The following is an 18,954-nucleotide window of genomic DNA, read 5'->3' as shown; positions in this document are numbered from 1 at the left end:
AGTATTTATTCCTGCAAAAAAAAAAAAAAAAAAAAAGTACCATCCTAGTACTTTCTGTGTCAAGCTCTAGCTCTGAGCTAGGTTCTTGGGAAGGGCTGTGAAAATAAGCCAGACACGACCTCCACAATAATAGCCCTTACAGACCTTCCAGGGCAGTAATTGTTGATGAGCAGTTACGAGAAACTTTGCTAAGTTGAGGAGACCTGTGTGATCTATGGAGAACTCAGCACAGGGACATCTTAGCTAACCTGGACCGGTCAGTTCTCTGACCAGTGAAAGTGAAGTTTAAAATTAAGGCAGAAAGAAGAGAAGGGAGAAAGGAGCAGAACATCCCAGGATTGCAGAGGATTAGAATCCAGAGACAGTTCAACAATAGTGTCTAAATAATTTTTAAAATATGGGGGAAAAACCCCACATTTTTTTCCTAATAGTTTATTACTTTTCCTCATTTGCATGTAGCCTGTTTAAAAACAAAAGAAATGTGATAAACTAGTGGAGTTAGAAGAGATGGGCATTACTACCTGTTACACATTTGAGATAAGAAAGAGCAGCTGTCAACTTGACTACGGACGTGTGGATAGTGTATACTATGTGGTAGGTGGTTTTACAGAGGTGAGGTTTCTGGAGGATGCTGAGAGCCATTCTCTATCAGAGCATCTAGAGAAAGCTTTCAGCCTCTCAACAAGGAGGTTTGACAGTAGGCTTTTAAGTTAGTTGTAGGGATGGTCAGGTCAGTTGGAGCCATCTGTTTTCCAGGAGCTGCTTGCTCTAGAACCTGGAGGTATATTATGTTTCAAGTCAGTGACACAGCAGGAATTACAGATAAATAAATCCCTGAGAGGTCCTGGCGCTCCCAGTAGTACAGTCACTGCCAAGGTTCCAAAGCGGAACCGCCTTCAGCAAGTTCTCTGCCCTGCGGCGGTCAGTGCTATAGACGCAGGCTCTGGGGTAACTCTGAGCGTACCACTATTTTTTAATCCCTTATCTTCTTATTTGTGAGAGCCTTAAAATCCCAGGAAATCTCACAAATTCACTTATCTCCGCATTCAAATTCCACAGCAAGTTACCTTGTTTTGTGATATTTGAATGTTTTTGGTTTCAGAACATATGAAATGAAAACACATATTACACGGATTAAGGCCAGTCTTGAATCCCTTAGAATTTAAATCTAAAATGTATTCTGAAACGGATCTTCAATTCACAATTTAGAGCATGGAAACAGAGGGAGAAAACCAGACAGGAGGCAAATCTCTAGAGACCTACACAAACCTGTACTTTTTAAATCCTTTTTTAGCAAGTCAAATACATGAAGGCGCAGAAGGCTTCCAAATGTACATAAAATTATGTCTTTTCAACTGTAATCTACTTTGCCCCAACAATAAGTAGATTCGGGGCTAGGAAGTAGCTCTTTATGAAATCGGATGACTGTTCTTTCATTCCAGTGAGGGCCAAAGGCCAGGATTTTACCCACAGGTGCAATGGCTGTGTTATAGGCATGGGGACATAAGCATTTGTTTCTCCTTTAAGGCAAAGAGTTCGTGCCTGGCCCTAATAACTTACTGATTCAAAAACATTTACTTCTGGAGTTTTTCTGTCTTATATGTTTTTTTAGGTGGAGTGGCCCAGGGAAATTCCTTTATTAAACTTACCCCATTGGGTATTCTCTAACATTTTAATTCACTGATTATTAAAAATTAAACCTCTCAGGCTAAATAAGAAACCTGAAGGGTTTGAGCAAGCTGACTTGCTGTAAGAGACTTAATGAAACCCTCCCTTTATGCTGGGAGTGCTTAGTGAGCCTGTACTTTCTGGAACAGTCTGTATCACCATCGAGCAGAGCCTATAACAGTTAAAGTCAATTCATGTACCTGTACTTACTCCACAAGGCAATTACTTCAAGCGTGCAGTCAGAAGGACCTCATAAACCCATATAATACATATTTTATTGCATTGTCATTTTATGCTGTAAAGACAATGTTCCTTATAGAAATTAGACCTCACCTATCTTAGCTTCTCTTTAGTTTCACTGCATAATACCAGCCAACTAAAAAGTGGGGGGAAAAATTCAGTCTCCTTGTAATGATGTCAACTCAAAGCTAAAGAATCAGAAAATTATTATTTTCTTTTCCCCAGATTTAGGGGATTATTTTCTTTACCCCAGATTTGTTTTTATAAATAGCTTTCCATTCTGATAATAAATGTTATGTATTTTCATTATGGAAGAATTTGAAAATATATGAAACTATAAAGAAGAAAATAAAGATTATATATAATCTCTCTCCTCAGAGATAACACCATTAATATGATAGAAACAAATGTTTTGTCTGAATCTTTGAGCTGTATTCGAGTGAAAACACCTGACCTGTTCTCTGCATTCTGCTCCTCTGAGGCTGGCCTAGCCCTGTCTTGCTCAAGGTCACAGAACAGTCAGGTTCAGGAGTCTGTGCCCCCAGCCCACTGCCCACCTTACAGGGAACAGCACACCCTCCGGTCTTCCAGGTCCTGAGTCAAACCTGACTCACCCTACAAGACATTTCCATTGAGTCACCTCCAGGGTTTCCAGTAAGAGTCCCCCTTACTGAACTTCCTACTCTCTCTCTCTAAATTGGGGTATAAGACAAAGTTGTCTTCTTTTTAATGAGATGAAAATTTTATTTTAAAAATATTTTCTCCGATTCTCTTTCAAATAGAACATAATGGAGGGTTGGTCCACTAATTGATGAGAATAAGGAATGATTCTCAATTATTTTATTATATAATGAGACATTATATCAACATTCATTTTTCTCAATTATTTTATTATATAATGAGACATTATATCAACATTCATTTTGATTTGCATATACTCATTCATTCAACACTGAATTATCACCAGAATATCTAGGGTGGCAAAAAGCTTGATACATCATTCATGTCTCTGACTCACTTTGAAACAGCATCAAACTATCTGAAGTCCGTTCCTGGTCCTGGTCAATGATCAGAAGCCCCTAGGAGTATTTGAAAGTAAAGTGCAGAGTCCTTTCTGACCCAAATCTAGCTAAGGGGGAGGCCAACTTGCCTCCTCGAATATTGATGACATGCTGAGCTAAGACTTTTTAGTTTCCCCAGCCAGTTTGGCATATTTCCCTAGTAGTCAGGATGGCGACTGGCCTATGAACTAGGTAAGAAAACAGCTATAGCCTTAAGGTTGAAGATTAGACCTATTTCCCTATGTTGACTTTTCCTCTAGAAACAGACCCAGAATAATCATGGAGATTCTCAGAGACCATTACTCTATAAATATTAGGCATTAGAGTTCATACAACATGGATATAGTACAAGAGAAAAAATTAAAACTCTAACAATCCAAATAGAAATCGCAGGCATTTTTTTTTCTATGTCAAAAGGAAAAATAATAATAATTCTTGTAAGTAGAAGCTGCTAATCCCTAAAGCCTCCAAATACAGTGGAGAAATCGTTGAGAAAGAAATTAACAACTTTCAGAGTGTGGCTTTGAAAATTGAATTAATAAAAATGTCCCCTTTTTAAGCCAATATAATAGGAAAGGTTTTATTTTTTTAATATTGGTAAAAAAAAAAAAAGAGCACAAAAACACATAAATTCCCATGGAGGACACTTAAACAAATGTTATGCTTCAGGTCCTCAGCAACAGCGAAGGAGGAAGTGGCACAGGGGATATTCTTAAATGTTTATTTTATTAAACTTCTTAATGATTTTAACTCCATCCCTCTCTCACTTTTCCCAGACAATTGGAGGATAGAACCCCTGTTGAATTCAGACCTTCCCTTTCTGCTGAACATACATTCTTATTCATTCAGATACAAGAAACAAAAAAAAAGCCCAGTTAGTTAAGTCTGCTACTACGTTATTTTCAAAACCCAGGGCTCATCAGAAAGCTTAAAAAGAGTTGCGCCACATGCGACAGAGAACGTTTCCTTGTTCCAGTGTGGCAGGTTGAAAAGTGAGCCGTTTATGTTCAAGTAAATACCCTGGAATTAGAACAACTGTGCAAACAATATAAACCCTCAAACTCTATATATCCTACCCACGAACTGGAATGAATGCTCATAAGCAGAGGATTCGAGGTAAGTTGTCAGAGTACTAAAAATCAATTCTTCTCCTCATGGGTTTGTTGTACCCTGACCTCCTCTCCCAGATAGAATTCAAAGAAGGCAAAATGCAGTAACTGTTCATAAATATAGATACAGAAATTTCCTCAGGTAGTGAGGCAGTCAGACACGACTGAGCGACTTCACTTTCACTTTCATGCATTGGAGAAGGAAATGGCAACCCACTCCAGTGTTCTTGCCTGGAGAATCCCAGGGACGGGGGAGCCTGGTGGGCTGCCGTCTCTGGGGTCCCACAGAGTCGCACACGACTGAAGCGACTTAGCAGCAGCAGCAGTGAGGGAGTTCAGTTCAGTTCAGTTCAGTTCAGTCACTCAGTCGTGTCCGACTCTTTGCGACCCCATGAATCGCAGCACACCAGGCCTCCCTGTCCATCACCAACTCCTGGAGTTCACCCAGACTCACGTCCATCGAGTCAGTGATGCCATCCAGCCATCTCATCCTCTGTCATCCCCTTCTCCTCCTGCCCCCAACCCCTCCAAACTGTAAACTCTAGAGCTTCCAATGAGGCATCTCTTGCCTTCACAACACTCACTTTAATGGAAAGAGACCTAGTCATACCACATAGTGACAGATGAAAGGTAAGAAGAATTCTTCTGGACTTTGAAACAAACCAAAAAAAAAAAAAAAAAAAAGCTTGGGTTTTTGTTTTCTAAGGTTTAAATTTCATGAGGATATTCATAAATAAATAATTTTCGGTCCTCCGGAAAATTTTCTACCTGCCAGGGATTTGGAGACTAGTGAAAGAACCTCCTGCTGCTCCTGCTGCTAAGTCACTTCAGTCGTGTCCGACTCTGTGCGATCCCATAGATGGAAGCCCACCAGGCTCCCCCGTCCCTGGGATTCTCCAGGCAAGAGTATTGGAGTGGGTTGCTATTTCCTTCTCCAATGTATGAAGGTGAAAAGTGAAAGTGAAGTCGCTCAGCCTGTCTGACTCTTAGCGATCCCATGGACTGCAGCCTACCAGGCTCTGCCGCCCATGTGATTATCCAGGCAAGAGTACTGGAGTGGGGTGCCATTGCCTTCTCCGAAGAACCTCCTAGCCCCTTATTATTCTTTAAATGACTGTGAATTCCCAACAGTCATTTTGCCTTTGTGTTAAAGCATGGTAGTTTCACGGAATAATATTTCCACCTACCTAGAATTTTAGAGGGCAGCTCTTAAGGTATTGATGGATTAATTCACTCAGTTACTGATTCATTATTCATTTATGTACTCAGACACTTATTCACCCAATCTATTGAATACAGACTCTGTGCTGAAGAAATAGTGAGGCAGAGGCTATAGTAGTGAGCAAGGAAGACGTCCTGCCAATGAGCAAGGCCCACACAGCTCTCTTTGATGCTGTGTGTGCTGTGTGCTAAATTGCTTCAGTCGTGTCCGACTCTGTGTGACCCTATGGACCGTCGCCCCCTGGGCTCCTCTGTCCATGAGATTCTCCAGGCAAGAATACCGGAATGGGGTGCCATGCCCTCCCCCAGGGGATCTTCCCCACCCAGGAACTGAACCTGTGTCTCTCTTGTCTCCTAAATTGGTAGGCAAGTTCTTTATGACTAGTACCGCCCGGGACAGGCTCAGACAGTAAAGCGTCTGCCTGCAATGTGGGAGACTCGGGTTTGATCCCTGGGTTGGGAAGATCCCCTGGAGAAGGAAATGGCAACCCTCTCCAGTACTCTCGCCTGGAAAATTCCATGGACTGAGGAGCCTGGTAGGCTACAGTCCATGGGGTCGCAAAGAGTCGGACACGACAGAGCGATTTCACTTCACTTCACTGCCTTTTCTAGTATTAAATCCTTTTCCCCATGGCTGCCTCCTACACCCCCATCAGGAGCTGAGATCTAAGCATATGATAATAATGCATTCACAGAATTTTAGAGCTTTCTTTGTACTTGAACCCCCTAAAGTTTTGTCCACTGTACTGCTGCTGTAGATTTATCCTTTTATTTCATTGTTTATACTGACACTGCCATGCTTACTTGTTAAGTCTATTTGCTGAAGCAAAATTGATGTGTGGAGAGAAATCTTCAAGACAAGCATAAAAATGGTAAGGGTCAGGTATATTCAAATGAGTATATCCAGGAATCCCTACAGAATTGGTGTCCCTGGCAAGGAAATTTTACTCAAGAACTTGAGAGCGCCTTCATGTTGGAAAAGAAAGAATTATTGTCAGTTGTTAAGGACCAAGACTTTTTTTTTTTTTTTTTTTTGGTCTGCAATAGGAAAGACTCCTTTCGAAAATAGCAGATAATTTTTTTTCACTACTGCCACCTGGTGGACAAAGGTAATTACTTTAGATGGCGCAAAGGAACATATTTAGTATTACCACGAGATGGCAGCATACAACCAACTTTTCAAAGAGCCCTCCTCAAAATTCTGAATAGAATTTTGCTCCTCAAAAGAGAACGGTCTGTTCCAACAGAAGTGGATGAATAATAATACAAAATAAAAATTACATTCTCTTTTTTCTAAATACAAATGGAATTCCAAGTCTTAAGATCGTTAGTATTTCACAAACTATGTCATTCATTGCCATAGGGAAGACTTCCTAGACTTTTAACTGGCAGTTTGCTTTTTAAAGATAACTTAAACAAGAATATATCTTTTATCTGATTTTTAAAAATATTTTCTTCATAGAGTGTAAAGTTTGAGCAAAGTTTTTAAATTCTTTTGTTAAAATATTTTTAATCAACTAGTAAGGCAATGTCTGTTCCCATTTTGGACATACAGACGCTTGCTCAAGTCTGTCCCCTTTACTGGTTAACCTATTGCTAGTTTTCTCCTGACCAAAATGCTCCCTAATCAGTCTGTTTCATTAGCCCTTCAGTGTGCTAGAATCTTGTTTTGTTCATCCGTAGTGCTATAGATTAAAAAAGAAAAAAAAAAATTTTTTTTAAACAGTACTGCCGTGGCTGACTTTGAAGATCTGTTTTTCCCCTTTTTCCACAAAACTTTTCCTGGCAGTCTCCTCTATAAGTGATTTTTACCATAAATCTGACAACAACAACTCTTATTTAGGGCAATTAGCATGTGTCTGGCAGCATTCCAAGCAGAGGATGATAATTATCTAAGTGGTCGAACAAAGCTGTTGTTGTTTAGTCACTAAGTCTTGTTGATCTCGTTTTCAACCCCATGGACTGTAGCCTGACAGGCTTCTCTGTCCGTGGGATTTCCCAGGCAGGAATACTGGAGTGAGTTGCCATTGTCTTCTCCAGGGGATCTTGCCAACCCAGGGACTGAACCTGGGTCTCCTGCATTGACAGGCAGATTCTTTATCATTGAGCCACCAGGGAAGCCCCAGAACAAACTTACAGGAAGCATTTCATTAAACTTACTTTACAGTTGATGAAACTGAGGCAAAAAGAAATGAAGTGATAATTTCTAGTAAAGCAGAACTGGTGTCTCTGCATGCCCAGGTTCTTAAACAACTGCTTGGAATTATTCTATGAGACCTGGGATGGACCGTGGGAAACCTCAGGGGTTTTTTACATGAAGATGATCCCATCAGGAAATCTAAACCCCTAGGGTGAAGAGCATCACTCTGTGACCCTGAGCTACAGCTGCTGCTGTGCTCAGTCATGTCTGACTCTTGCAACCCCATGGGCTATAACCCACCAGGCTCCTCTGTCCATGCGATTTCCCAGCCAAGAGTACTGGAGTGGGTTGTCATTTCCTTCTCCAGGGGAGAAGAGATCAAACTTACATCTCTTGTGTCTCCTGCATTGGCAGGTGGATTCTTTACCACTGCACCACCTGGAACCTTGAGAGGGCTTATAAATTCTAAAGAATGAGAAACCAAAGAATTTGAGCCAAGAAAGAGGAGAAGTTGTACTTTGCACAGGAGCAGAGCCAAAGTTTCCCCAGTCAATACTGAATCATATAAATGTCTCAGTGATAACCCTAGAGTTATGTAGGCTACACTTACTCAGCCCTGCTATCATAAAAATTCCAGAGGGATATTGTGAATAATGGACAGAGTTCTGCCTGGAGAAGTGGGAGCCCTGAATTTCAGTCCCAGCTCTGCCTCTTGCTGTGTGACCTTGGGGAACTGATTAACCTGTCTGGGCCTCAGCTTCCTCATATTTTGATGAGCAGCTCTCTACAGAGACTTTGCAATATTTGAAAGTAATACGCTGATTTTAAAGAAAAGTTGTGAAAACAGGTATTATGAAAGAAAACAGGTGCCAGCATGTCTAATACACAAATGAAACACTGCCAGTCAGGTGATTTGCAGTCAACAGGTGGACACCAGCATTTTAAGTCTTAACAGAATCTGACTTCACTTCTAAGGTGACAGTGACCTCAGTAACTGGCTTCTGCTAGAAGAGGAGCAGAAATCATGCTCCAGTCTTCTGAATGGACCTCCATCCTTCTGCAAATAATTGACTAGCTCTTCAAGGACAGAAGGGCAGATGCTGATGGCTTTGAGTGTCTTCAGAAGAGCACCAGCAATCATGGTATAAAAGAACATTCACACACCCCCACCTGCCCCACCCCACATCTGTCCTCACTTGTGGACACAGTTTGCTCTATGAACAGCCCAGCAAATGCTGAATAGTAGCTAAACATTTTTAAGACTTTGGATGCTAGGACAATGGTGCCCCGCTTATAGCCATCATGAGTATGCTAGAAAACATCAGGCTGTTTGAGACTTCTCCTTGTGATCTCCTTAAATCATAAAGGCAAAAGGAAAATCTGTGAGGGAGAGGATTCATAGATTGCACTGAACCTCCAAAATTTTGCAGACCTGATTCTGAAGCTCAGACCCCTTTGTGCTAAATCAGAGGATAACGATTTTAGCTACTCAGATTCTCTGTTGTTTTAACAGAGTCTCAGCTCCTCTGTTAGAAGGATGCCTGGCATGTCTTCATTTTTCTCATATTTCAGTGATTTGGCCCGTTCTGTTTTGGTCCGTTGTGTACTCGGAGTGCCGTCATTCATTTGCTGTGCCAACAAGGGAACAGTAACAAACACAGTTCCTGCTTCCATGGAACTCATAGCCCACTAGTGAAATAAGCATTCATCAAAACACCAGACAAATACATTTGAAATTAAAACTGCGATGAGTGTTGTGAAGGGGAACAGAGCTTATAATAGAGGGACTTCATTTTACCAAGGAGACTAAGGAAGACTTCTCTGTGGAATTTGTAACTAAATTTTGGCAGGTGAGTGGGATTCCCAGTAGAGATATCATCAGGCCATAGACCCCACGACAAAGGAAACGGGGTACCATGGAGCATCAGGAAGGCTTGTGGGCTGGGATGCAGAGATAATAAACATCTCCGCATGAGATGAGGCTGGAAAGGTGAAAGGGCAGAGCCATGGATGGCATGCTAAGTATTTTGGTCTTTATTCTGGAAGTCATGAGAAAGCGTAAGCCAGTTTCAAGCAGGATGGTGAGGTGACTGGGTTCCAAATCTGAAGCTTCTTTTTGTCTTCAGAGTCCAGGTCACTTTATGCCCTTAGTGAAAACATGCCACTCAGGAATGCAGGGCTGCGTCCTGATCCTCACAGAGAAGAAAACCTATGTCCAGCTCCCATGGTTTGGACTCCTATATCTGACCAGTCATCCAGTTGGTCCTGAGATTCAAAGTATCCTATGGAAATTTTCCATATTTACTTCTAAATATCGAGGCGTGCTGTGCTTTAATTGATCAAGATACTTAAAAGGGAATCCAAGCATTTTACTTATAGAAGCTCTCCCAACACTGAGAGTTATTAATACATTCAACAAGTATTTATTGTATACCTGCTACATGCTGGGCTCTGACCTAGGCACCAGGGTACAATGGTTGACAACATATGCACTGTGGCTGGCTTCATGGAGGAGAGAAACTGAACAAGCAAGTAAGTAAATGTGCAACATGGTGAAAAGTAGGGATCAGGATTATTAATATTAGCAAACCAGGGTAAAATAACAGGAAGTCACAGAGGATACCGTTTTCTGAGAAGATGATGGGGGAAATCCTTCCTGACATTTCAGCAGAAATCTGAATGAAGTGACTGAGCTGGCCAGGCAGAGGTCTGGGGAGGGACATTCCAAGCAGGTGCGAAGGCAAAGGTTGTGATGTTGGAAGGGATTTAGTGTATTAGGAAAAAAGGCAGAAAGGAAAAGGAAGAAAGGTAATGGGTGTGAGTAGAGCAAAGCAGATGCAAGATGGTAGAATGGGGGTGGGGAGGCAGACACAACCTCTCATTGGCTACATTGCAGTCAAGAGTCCTTTCATCTGCCATACTCAGAGATCTCCTACTTGTCTGCACTCATCACATGTTACGTCAAGTATCCAAAGCTGCAAATTGTTTTTGCCACCTCCAACTGCACATTGGTTCCAACAAAGCAGTCTCTTTCCATGTACCTTTCTTTCAGCCTCTACCAGTGTATGTTCCTAAGAGTGTGTTCTTTTCACCTTTCTTCTCATTCTCCTTTCAGTGGAGACTACCAGACTACCTTTGTGCTTACTCGCAATTGATTCAGAATTTTTTACCTGTTTTTGTTTTGCTAAATGTTTCCTTTTTAGAAATTGGCACCACCGTGCACTTCAAGCAAAAAGGTATGGTTCTTATTTCTGATTCCCTTCTGTATGTTAAAATTAAGAGTCCACAGCAATACATTGGCGCCTTCTACACGCAATTATTCCCTATTGATAATTTGTGATAATAATTTCCGTAACACACTTGCCACTATTTTTCCCAAACTGTGAACTTTCTCATTTACAAAAAGCCTCTGATCCAACAATGACCCCTCTATTGCTTTTGATTTTTTCATTTTTGAATCTCTGGAACTGAGCAAGTTATTCCCTCTCCCATTGTCCTTAAGCTCCCTTGGTTAATTGCTGCAGAGCTGCACTTTTGGAAATGTCCACTTCCCAGTGACAGGGCTCTCAGCTGAGACAGAGAGTCCACTTCATCACCCCTCGTTGACTGTTGAAGCAGATATATTACTCAAGGAGATGGAGTAGGGTCTCCAAAAATGAAGCACTTGAGCATTCCCTATTCCCTCCTGCCAGAACCTTTTCCCATACCCTCGCCCTGCCAGCCTATACCCAGGCTGCAGGGACATCTGGCAACTGCCCTTTTGTGCCCTCAAACTGCCCCATGTAGCTCTGTCAGCCACGTGGCACGTGATTCACACACTTTCCCCTGCAAAGACAATATAGTCAGGTCAGCACTTCATGACATGGACCCTAAGAGTCAAATAATTACCAATTCTGATGTGTTATCTTTACAAGACCAACAGAAATCCCTAACAGTGTCTGTTCCCATAACAGAGTCATAGAAAAATCTGTGTGGCAGGCACCACCCTGCATAAATTTTCATGGCCACCCACTTGGATTGATAAGTGTCTCCTATGAAGACATTTTCTTGTCTGAGTGTCAAAGGGGCTGAGGCTATCAAGATCACTGTCAAGAGTGAAAACCTATTGTTATGGTCCTTAGACCCAACCAGGCAGTGAGCCTCAGAGACTGTGGACCAGCTCTGTTGGTTACACCCCGGAAAGGGCCAGCACCTAATTTATGACTAGTGCTAGCAAGCCCTCACAGAATGCAGCAGGGAAGACGTGACCAGCAATATGTATATAGCATCAAGATTATTTGGGACAAGAAGTATAAACTGCTGTCCTCTTCATAGCTTCTTCTCTCTGCATGCCACGATTGTCCATTACATTTGAATCTTAAGTAACTGGTGTTGTTAGAACACAATGATACCACAGAGCTTTGGAGTGGAGGGGAAAATAGAGCATGCGATATTTTTTTAAATTTCAAAGATCAACGAGAAGAATTCCTAGTGTCACTCAAAGGAAAGTAGTGACCTAATGTTTCAAGATTTTGCAAGTCAAAATATTTGGTGTTGTTTTGATGGAAAAAGTGTGATAATTCCAACTTCATTGTGAGAATACTTCAGACTTACCCAAGACTGTCTTTATAGAAAAGGGAGATAATTTATAAACCATTATGGAGATGGAACCCAAATTTATTTCCAAGATACACTGCTCAAAGAAAACATCAGTATACCCCCTGTTGCAATTTGCTCCAGCCTGAAAATCACAGGCTCTCCTCCCCAGTGGATTCCTTCACGCAGAGGAAGCTGTACTGGCAGAAAATGATCAGCAGGTGGCACCAAAGTCAGTCTTTTTCCCTTTTAAATGTGGCTCCAGGTCACTGAGGGGGCCTCAGCCTGGGCATCTAGATAATATCTAAGAGACATTTAGTAGATTATTTTCTCCTTTTTTAACAATTGTTTTGCATATTATGTTTTTATTTTAGTCATTTTGTCAATCCTTAATAATTCTAAGAAGAGTTTGAGCTTAAATTCACCTGGCCCTTCTTTTCTTGTATGCCTGAACTATGTTCTATCAATCTTGCCCTTAATCACCGATTCCCTTGGATAAGCATTGTCCTGGCAAAGCGCCATCCGGCCTTCACCTTGATATAGAGTCTCAACTATCTTTGGAGTTGAAAACCTTGACCTGGTGTGTTGACTCAAGATTCCCACTCCCACTGCAGCTAAATTTTGCACTTTTCATGTCAAACATTAAAACCCTTAAACCAGTTCACAAACCAGTGTCTTTGATCCAGAGGTATTTCATGCCATCCTGTAACATAGACTTCCAGAGTTAATAACAATAATGACAATCTTGTTATTGTTGTTCAGTTTCTAAGTCATGTCTGACTCTTTGGACAGCAGCAAACCAGGCTTCCCTGTCCTTCACTGTCTCCCAAACTTTGCTCAAGCTCATGTCCATTGAGTTGGTGATGCCATACAACCGTCTAATCCTCTGTTGCTACCTCTTATTAAATGTTTACTAGATAAACACACAGACACATATATACATAGGATGTGGCTAAATACCAAAATATGATTTTTTTCTGTTATGTGAAAAACATGTAGCAATTTTTGAATTGTGGTTCTATTTGCCCATCTATTCTTAAGGCTAATTTATGTTTGTAGACTCTTGCTTTCATTATATCTGTCAATGTATAAAAGCACTTGCTGAGTGTGGCCATCTGGTGTGGGAAATAAGATTTATCATTTGCATTTCCACAAATAAGCAGAAATTTCATAACTATGAGCTAAAACATAATTAATGATTTTGCTGATGATTCTTCCCTGAAATAGCCATTAACTGAAGTAGTCTCCTATGCAGTGATATATACATGCATCTGTAATTGTATACACACTTGTGTTGATTCCCCAACTATCACCCGTTTACCCTTGTATTTTTTCAGGCCTATTTATTTACTCTCAAAACCAATTATGGAAAGATCAAGTCATATAAGCACATCAAATAGCTATATGAGAGCACTTAATGCACTTAATAAATAATAATTGATAGAGATGAAAATATCTTTCAGAGAGCCACAAAATATATTTCAAATATGTAGTAACAATTCTATCAGAGATAAAAATGAAAGATTATTAAGTCATACTAAGATTCCCTATGTATAGCATGGAATAGTATGTAAGAGTAATAGCTAATTGTCAACTTTGTGTGTTAAAATAACTTTAACATGTTTATATCATATGTGTATATGAGTATGCATATAACAAATATACTTCTCTTGGTATCTGCATATATATGTGTATATACATTAGCAAGAATGTTATATGTGAACATGTGTATCTAGGTTCATATATGCATATATCATATTTTTCAGTGATGGCATTTTTGTTTTTCCAAATATTTACTATCCTTCAAATAAAATGGTTTAAGTCTAGATTTTTTAGGTTCCCCCAGGTACCACTCAACTCTAAGATGTCTGAAAGATAATCCAGCCTGTCTCAGCACTAAAAATGAGTTTAAGGAAATAGGCAGAATTGAGTCTGAAAACCTGTTTTCAAAGGATCCCTGGGGCAAAACAAAAATCATCCTCGCTTAACCCTGTCTGGCCTCAATTTGTGTGTAGTCTTTCTCTGTTTGAGAAGCATCACTAACACACTAATCCAAACAAATGTGCCACAGAACTCATGACATCTAAAGCCTAGAGAAATGAAAACAATAGGGGATTGCACTGCCATCAGGCTGGAGGCCCTGGGGAGGGGCCATTAAGGGAGCTTAAAGGTCCCCAAAGGCCAAAAAGAATGATGTGGGGGGGCGGTGTGAATTAGGAAAAACATTGACTTAACATCTAGATTCTAGTGCCTGGTCACCATTACTATCAGGCGCTTTATGCAAAATGCATAATCTTTTTGATCCTTAATTCCTCATGTAAGGCATGAACCTGAAGGTAAGCTAAAGTGTCTTATTAATATAATCCTACAGTCATTCAGAAAACTTAAAGAATTGACTAGATATTTAAATCATTTATTCTGTGTTTCCATAGCTCAACACATAATAACACTCAAACACTCATTTCATACTGTAACTGTGCTATTCAAACTTTATTTATATATATTTATATATATTAAATAGGTAAAGGTAAAGTCGTTCAGTCGTGTCCGACTCTTTGCGACCCCATGAATCGCAGCACGCCAGGCCTCCCTGTCCATCACCAACTCAGTGCCCTCAAAAAACTTTCAACTGACCCATAGTTACAGTGACACCATTTTTTCCTTTTGAATGTCGCGTCTAAGCTTACGGTCTTAAATCCAAAAGCCTCTGTTGTAAAAAACTGCTTTCCTCTTGTAATGGATCTAAATGAACAGAGCAATACGAAAGGAGGAAATGCAACAGGCAAAGCAGAGGAGGCAAGCTCCAAACCTTCACTCTCTGCCTCGATTCTTTCTGTGTAAATACACAAATCCCTCACCCACTCTCTTCTCCAACTGCACACCCACATCCCCCAAACTCTTCTACATTGGGAAAACTCAGGTCGGCCGTGGGAAACCCACAGATAACGCCTCCAGGATGAATTCTGGGCAAGTGCAAGCCTCAGCTCTGCTCCAGTTTGGACCTGCCTGGCTAGGTTGGTTGGTTTTTGTTGTCATCATCATTAGTTTTTAAAGTGTCAAATGAAGGGTTTGGACAGGTGACCCCCTGCTGCTGCTTAAACTCCCACCATGAGATGACTTATTTTCTGCCTTGCAGCTAAGGTGCCACCCAGCCAAAAACGTTACTTTAAGACAATTCCTCTCCCCACTAAAAAAGAAATAGCTACTACCACCACCACCACCCTTCCCCCCCCCCTTGAGAAGAGCGCATCACAGGCTGGTTCCACATTTTATTAATGGAGATACTGTGGTGAATCAGCTGGAGGAGCCGGTGTCCGGCTGCTGAAGGACCCTCAGCAATGCTTGGGATCTTAGTGAGCGCTGACATCCCACTGCTGTGCAGGATAAATTTGGGTGGCAAGGAGACTGATCCAGCATCACACAAGATACCCCTAAGATACTTATAGCTCAACTAGAAGGATTTAGAAAAGATGGTGAGTCCTTCTTAGTCTGTATATAAGTGCCCAGACTTTGAGATGCTGGTACACGGCCCAGTGTTACCTTTGAAATTAGGAGCTGTCAGTTGTGACATAGAGTGGACCGGATGTATTAATAATTACTTTCTTTTCTCTCTTTTGCACTGCAGGACCTGGGTCGGTGAGAGGAATAAATGGATCCATCAGTCTGGCCGTACCACTGTGGCTGCTGGCAGCATCTCTGCTCTGCCTTCTCAGCAAATGTTAATAGAATAAAAGTTTAAAAATAATTAAAAAAAAACACACAAAAATGCGTCACACAGGATACAGAGCGAGAGAGAGTGAAGTGGGGGGAGACTGTTTCTTTCACAACTTCGTGTGTTTATAAATGAAGGGGGAAATAAGAAAGTGAAGAAGAAAATACAACATTTAAAACAATTTGAAAGTCCATCAATAAAAATTGAAGTATAATTCCAGGTGGGAAGAGTTCTACCAAGAAATGTGTATATCTAAGCAAATGTAGACTGTAAAGACTCCATCAATTAAGGAGATTTGATGTTATAAAAAATGACAAGTGAAGAAGTACCAGATGGGTATTAACCCCCCACCACACACACACACACATATACACACACACGCACACACACATATACACACACACACTTTATCTTTCCTTCATCCTTTTTCATCTGCGGGGAAAGAAAAAAATACAGTCTTGCCTTGGTGTTTATACTTCCAACATCATTTTATTCTTTTTTTAATTTGAGCTGATGCATAGCCATTCAGACTATCAATGGAATCCATGCTGGAGTCCTACCCTGACCCTTTATCTGGTTTTCCTGTCTCCCCCCTCCCTCCAACTTTTAAGACCATCTCCGTGTTCGATCTCCCCCGCATCCGTGCCGGATATCTGCTCTTTATCCTCACCCCGGCCGCTTCCCTTCACTCCCAGCCCCTAACCCGCACCTCCCAGCACTCGTCATGCCGCAGACGCTAGAAAGTGCCATTTTAATTCTCTCCACTGTGCGCGCGTGCTGTCTCTCTCTCTCTCTCTCTCTCTCAACGTGGGTGTACGTGTGTGGGCGTGTGCGCCTCTCTCTAAAGCATGCCGAGGGAATGGTCCACGTGTACATAGACTCATTGTGCTGTAGATACTGTCCCTCATTGTAACCTTGAGATGCGGCTGTGACGAGGTGCTGGGGGCCGTGGGAGGGGAAGGAGGCAAGGAGCAGAGCCGCTCTCCCATCCATGGCTGTCCCTGGACCTCAGCGTGTATTTCAGACCAAGCTGTGCCCCACCTACGGGCAGATCCTCATCTTCCTCCCAGTCCAGTCATCAGAACCCAGTCCAGAGTCACTCAGATTATCACTGTCAGTGAAAGTGCCTGCTATTGATGGGGTGAGCAAGCAGTAGAAAGAATCAGTGATGCGGATGAGGTGGCCTAGGACAGAAGTTTCTGACTTCACTCTTGTTTCACGAGTGAGTCTGAAGGAGTCACATGCTTCCCAGCTTTTTGCAGACTTGGTCCTGCTCTGCCGCAGGAGTAACAGGTATGGAGCAAATCCCCAGAAGTGGGAAGGTCTCCAAGGGTTAAGTCCTAGTGAAAGGATGCTGAGCCACGCGGAGATCCTTAGCAGCCCTGTTTTGCCCCCTCTCCAATCTTCAGTTAACTCTGCATTTGCTCCCATGGATTTCCCTGAGCAGAGATTTTTCCATATTTCAGATAAAATACAGTGAGCCGTGAGCAAGGCAAGAGAAGTACAGATACCCAGGTCCCTACTCATGTGGTAGAAATACTGTGACAGCCCCAATACAAAGCATTGGCCACAACCAAGGGGAAGTCTACTCCTGGCGCCCCTCTGCAGCTCTGTCCTGGTGTCCTAGGCTAACGCTTGATTTGATTCCCACGTCACCTTCCTTCCCACCCATGGATGGTGCTCGCAGCACTGCTGTTGACAGCACTCCATCCTTATCCTGCACCAGGCCACTAGGGGCAGCACTGTATTCCATCTTTCCTGCTTACCCTTGGCTTCTCGTCTCCTGAAAAAAATACAGTGGGAGATACGATGTTTAAGTTTACATATACAAGAGGGTTATATGAGCTAGTTCTCAACCGGAAGAGCTGAGAAACTTGTAATCATTTAAGCAAAAGCTGTATACATACCACAAAACTTGACATCACCAGCACACCAGAAGGATTTTCTTAGGAAAAGCCTTGCAGAGCTCCCCGTGTGTAGATATCTTGTCAGAAAACCAACCGTTGCTTTTACTTAGACTACTAGCATTGGAAATGGCTCATTAGTGAGAAGACATAGGATTGATATTGAGGTCATAATGGAATGTATTGCGGCAGAGCCAAATACGGTACCTCACCAAGTCTTAGAACCTGGAAAATGGCTGTTATCTGATGTAAAACAGGAAGCTTCATAACTGCAAATCAGAAAAGGAAGGAAGAATTAGAAAGAAAGGGAGTGAGGAAGAGAAAAAGGAAGAAAGGGAAGGCATATAGGAGGAGAGTGAGGAGGAAGGAAGGAAAATAATAAATCTGAAATTTATCTTGATAGACTTTATTAACTGAAGGCTCTTTGCAATAAGTCTCATCTTTAAAGGTAATGATCTCCTGATAAGTGGTACTTTTAATCTCTTCTAGGGGACTCTATTGTTTTAAAAGCCTATCACCAGACTTCTTTTATGATTTTGCAGTTTAGACATGAAACAGAAGGACAAATTGAACTTGGGAGTGGGTGAAAGTATTTGTGGCAGATCCTGGCATAGGACCAAAATTCTTATCCAAGATGGTAGCTACTTAAACATAGAGAAGATTAGCCTTATTCCTAGGCAGCATCAATTTATTGACAATCAGGGATTTCTCTAACGATTTAGTCTACTTAGTACAGGAATAAAAGCTTATCGTCCTTGATGATCAATATTTCCCATATATTGAAGAGTCAACCACATCCTTAAGTGGAAGCTTTAGTGGAGTGCATGCTAATTTAAAGGTACATAAGAAAAGAAAAGTAACAGGAGTTAATTCAGTTTAGTATCAATTTCAGGAACAGATCCTCATGGCATGTCACAGATTTTTCGTCACACACCTAGATTCCTTATTCCCTCTACCCTATCCTAAGGACAAGGTCTTGGCTTTATAGAAGGAGATTCTCATTGAAAGGAATGTCTTTGCCTTGTCAGCACCATTTGTTCCCTGAGTTTTATTAAAATGGTCCATATATTAAACGAAATTAAACATGTATTGAATATTGTGGTGTTTGCATATATCTCTGGTAGGATCTGGGAATTTTGTCCTGTCTCCCATTTCAGAGCGATCATTGACCCCAGAAATTTCATAGGTTTGAGGATGTTTTTGAGCAATGTGAAAAATGGAAGAGAACATAGTTTGGAAAAGGGTCAGGTAAAAGGTAGAAGCCAGATCACTGACATCGAGATAACAAGTTTAAATATGGGACTTCTTGGAATTTAGTTCATCA

General features: G+C 41.4%; 1 protein-coding gene across 2 annotated transcripts in view; it reads left to right on the top strand.

Moving 5' to 3' along the window:
• The window catches only part of LSAMP (limbic system associated membrane protein), a 703,151-nt gene extending 684,434 nt beyond the window's left edge, over nt 1-18,717 (top strand). The window contains exons 8-9 of one of the 2 annotated variants that reach the window (XM_069554176.1): nt 10,643-10,675; nt 15,640-15,770. In XM_069554176.1, coding sequence (XP_069410277.1) covers nt 10,643-10,675; nt 15,640-15,737 — 131 coding nt within the window. In that variant the 3' untranslated portion in view covers nt 15,738-15,770. Of the gene's footprint in view, nt 1-10,642; nt 10,676-15,639 lie in introns of both variants that reach the window. The other variant, XM_069554169.1, reaches the window with a different exon arrangement.
• Nucleotides 18,718-18,954: the final 237 nt, after the last annotated feature.

This window comes from Ovis canadensis, chromosome 1 (assembly GCF_042477335.2).
Source record: "Ovis canadensis isolate MfBH-ARS-UI-01 breed Bighorn chromosome 1, ARS-UI_OviCan_v2, whole genome shotgun sequence".
NCBI classification, from domain to species: domain Eukaryota; kingdom Metazoa; phylum Chordata; class Mammalia; order Artiodactyla; family Bovidae; genus Ovis; species Ovis canadensis.
The sequence above is the reverse complement of the archived record's forward strand: the minus strand, read 5'-3'. Positions and strand labels throughout refer to the sequence as shown.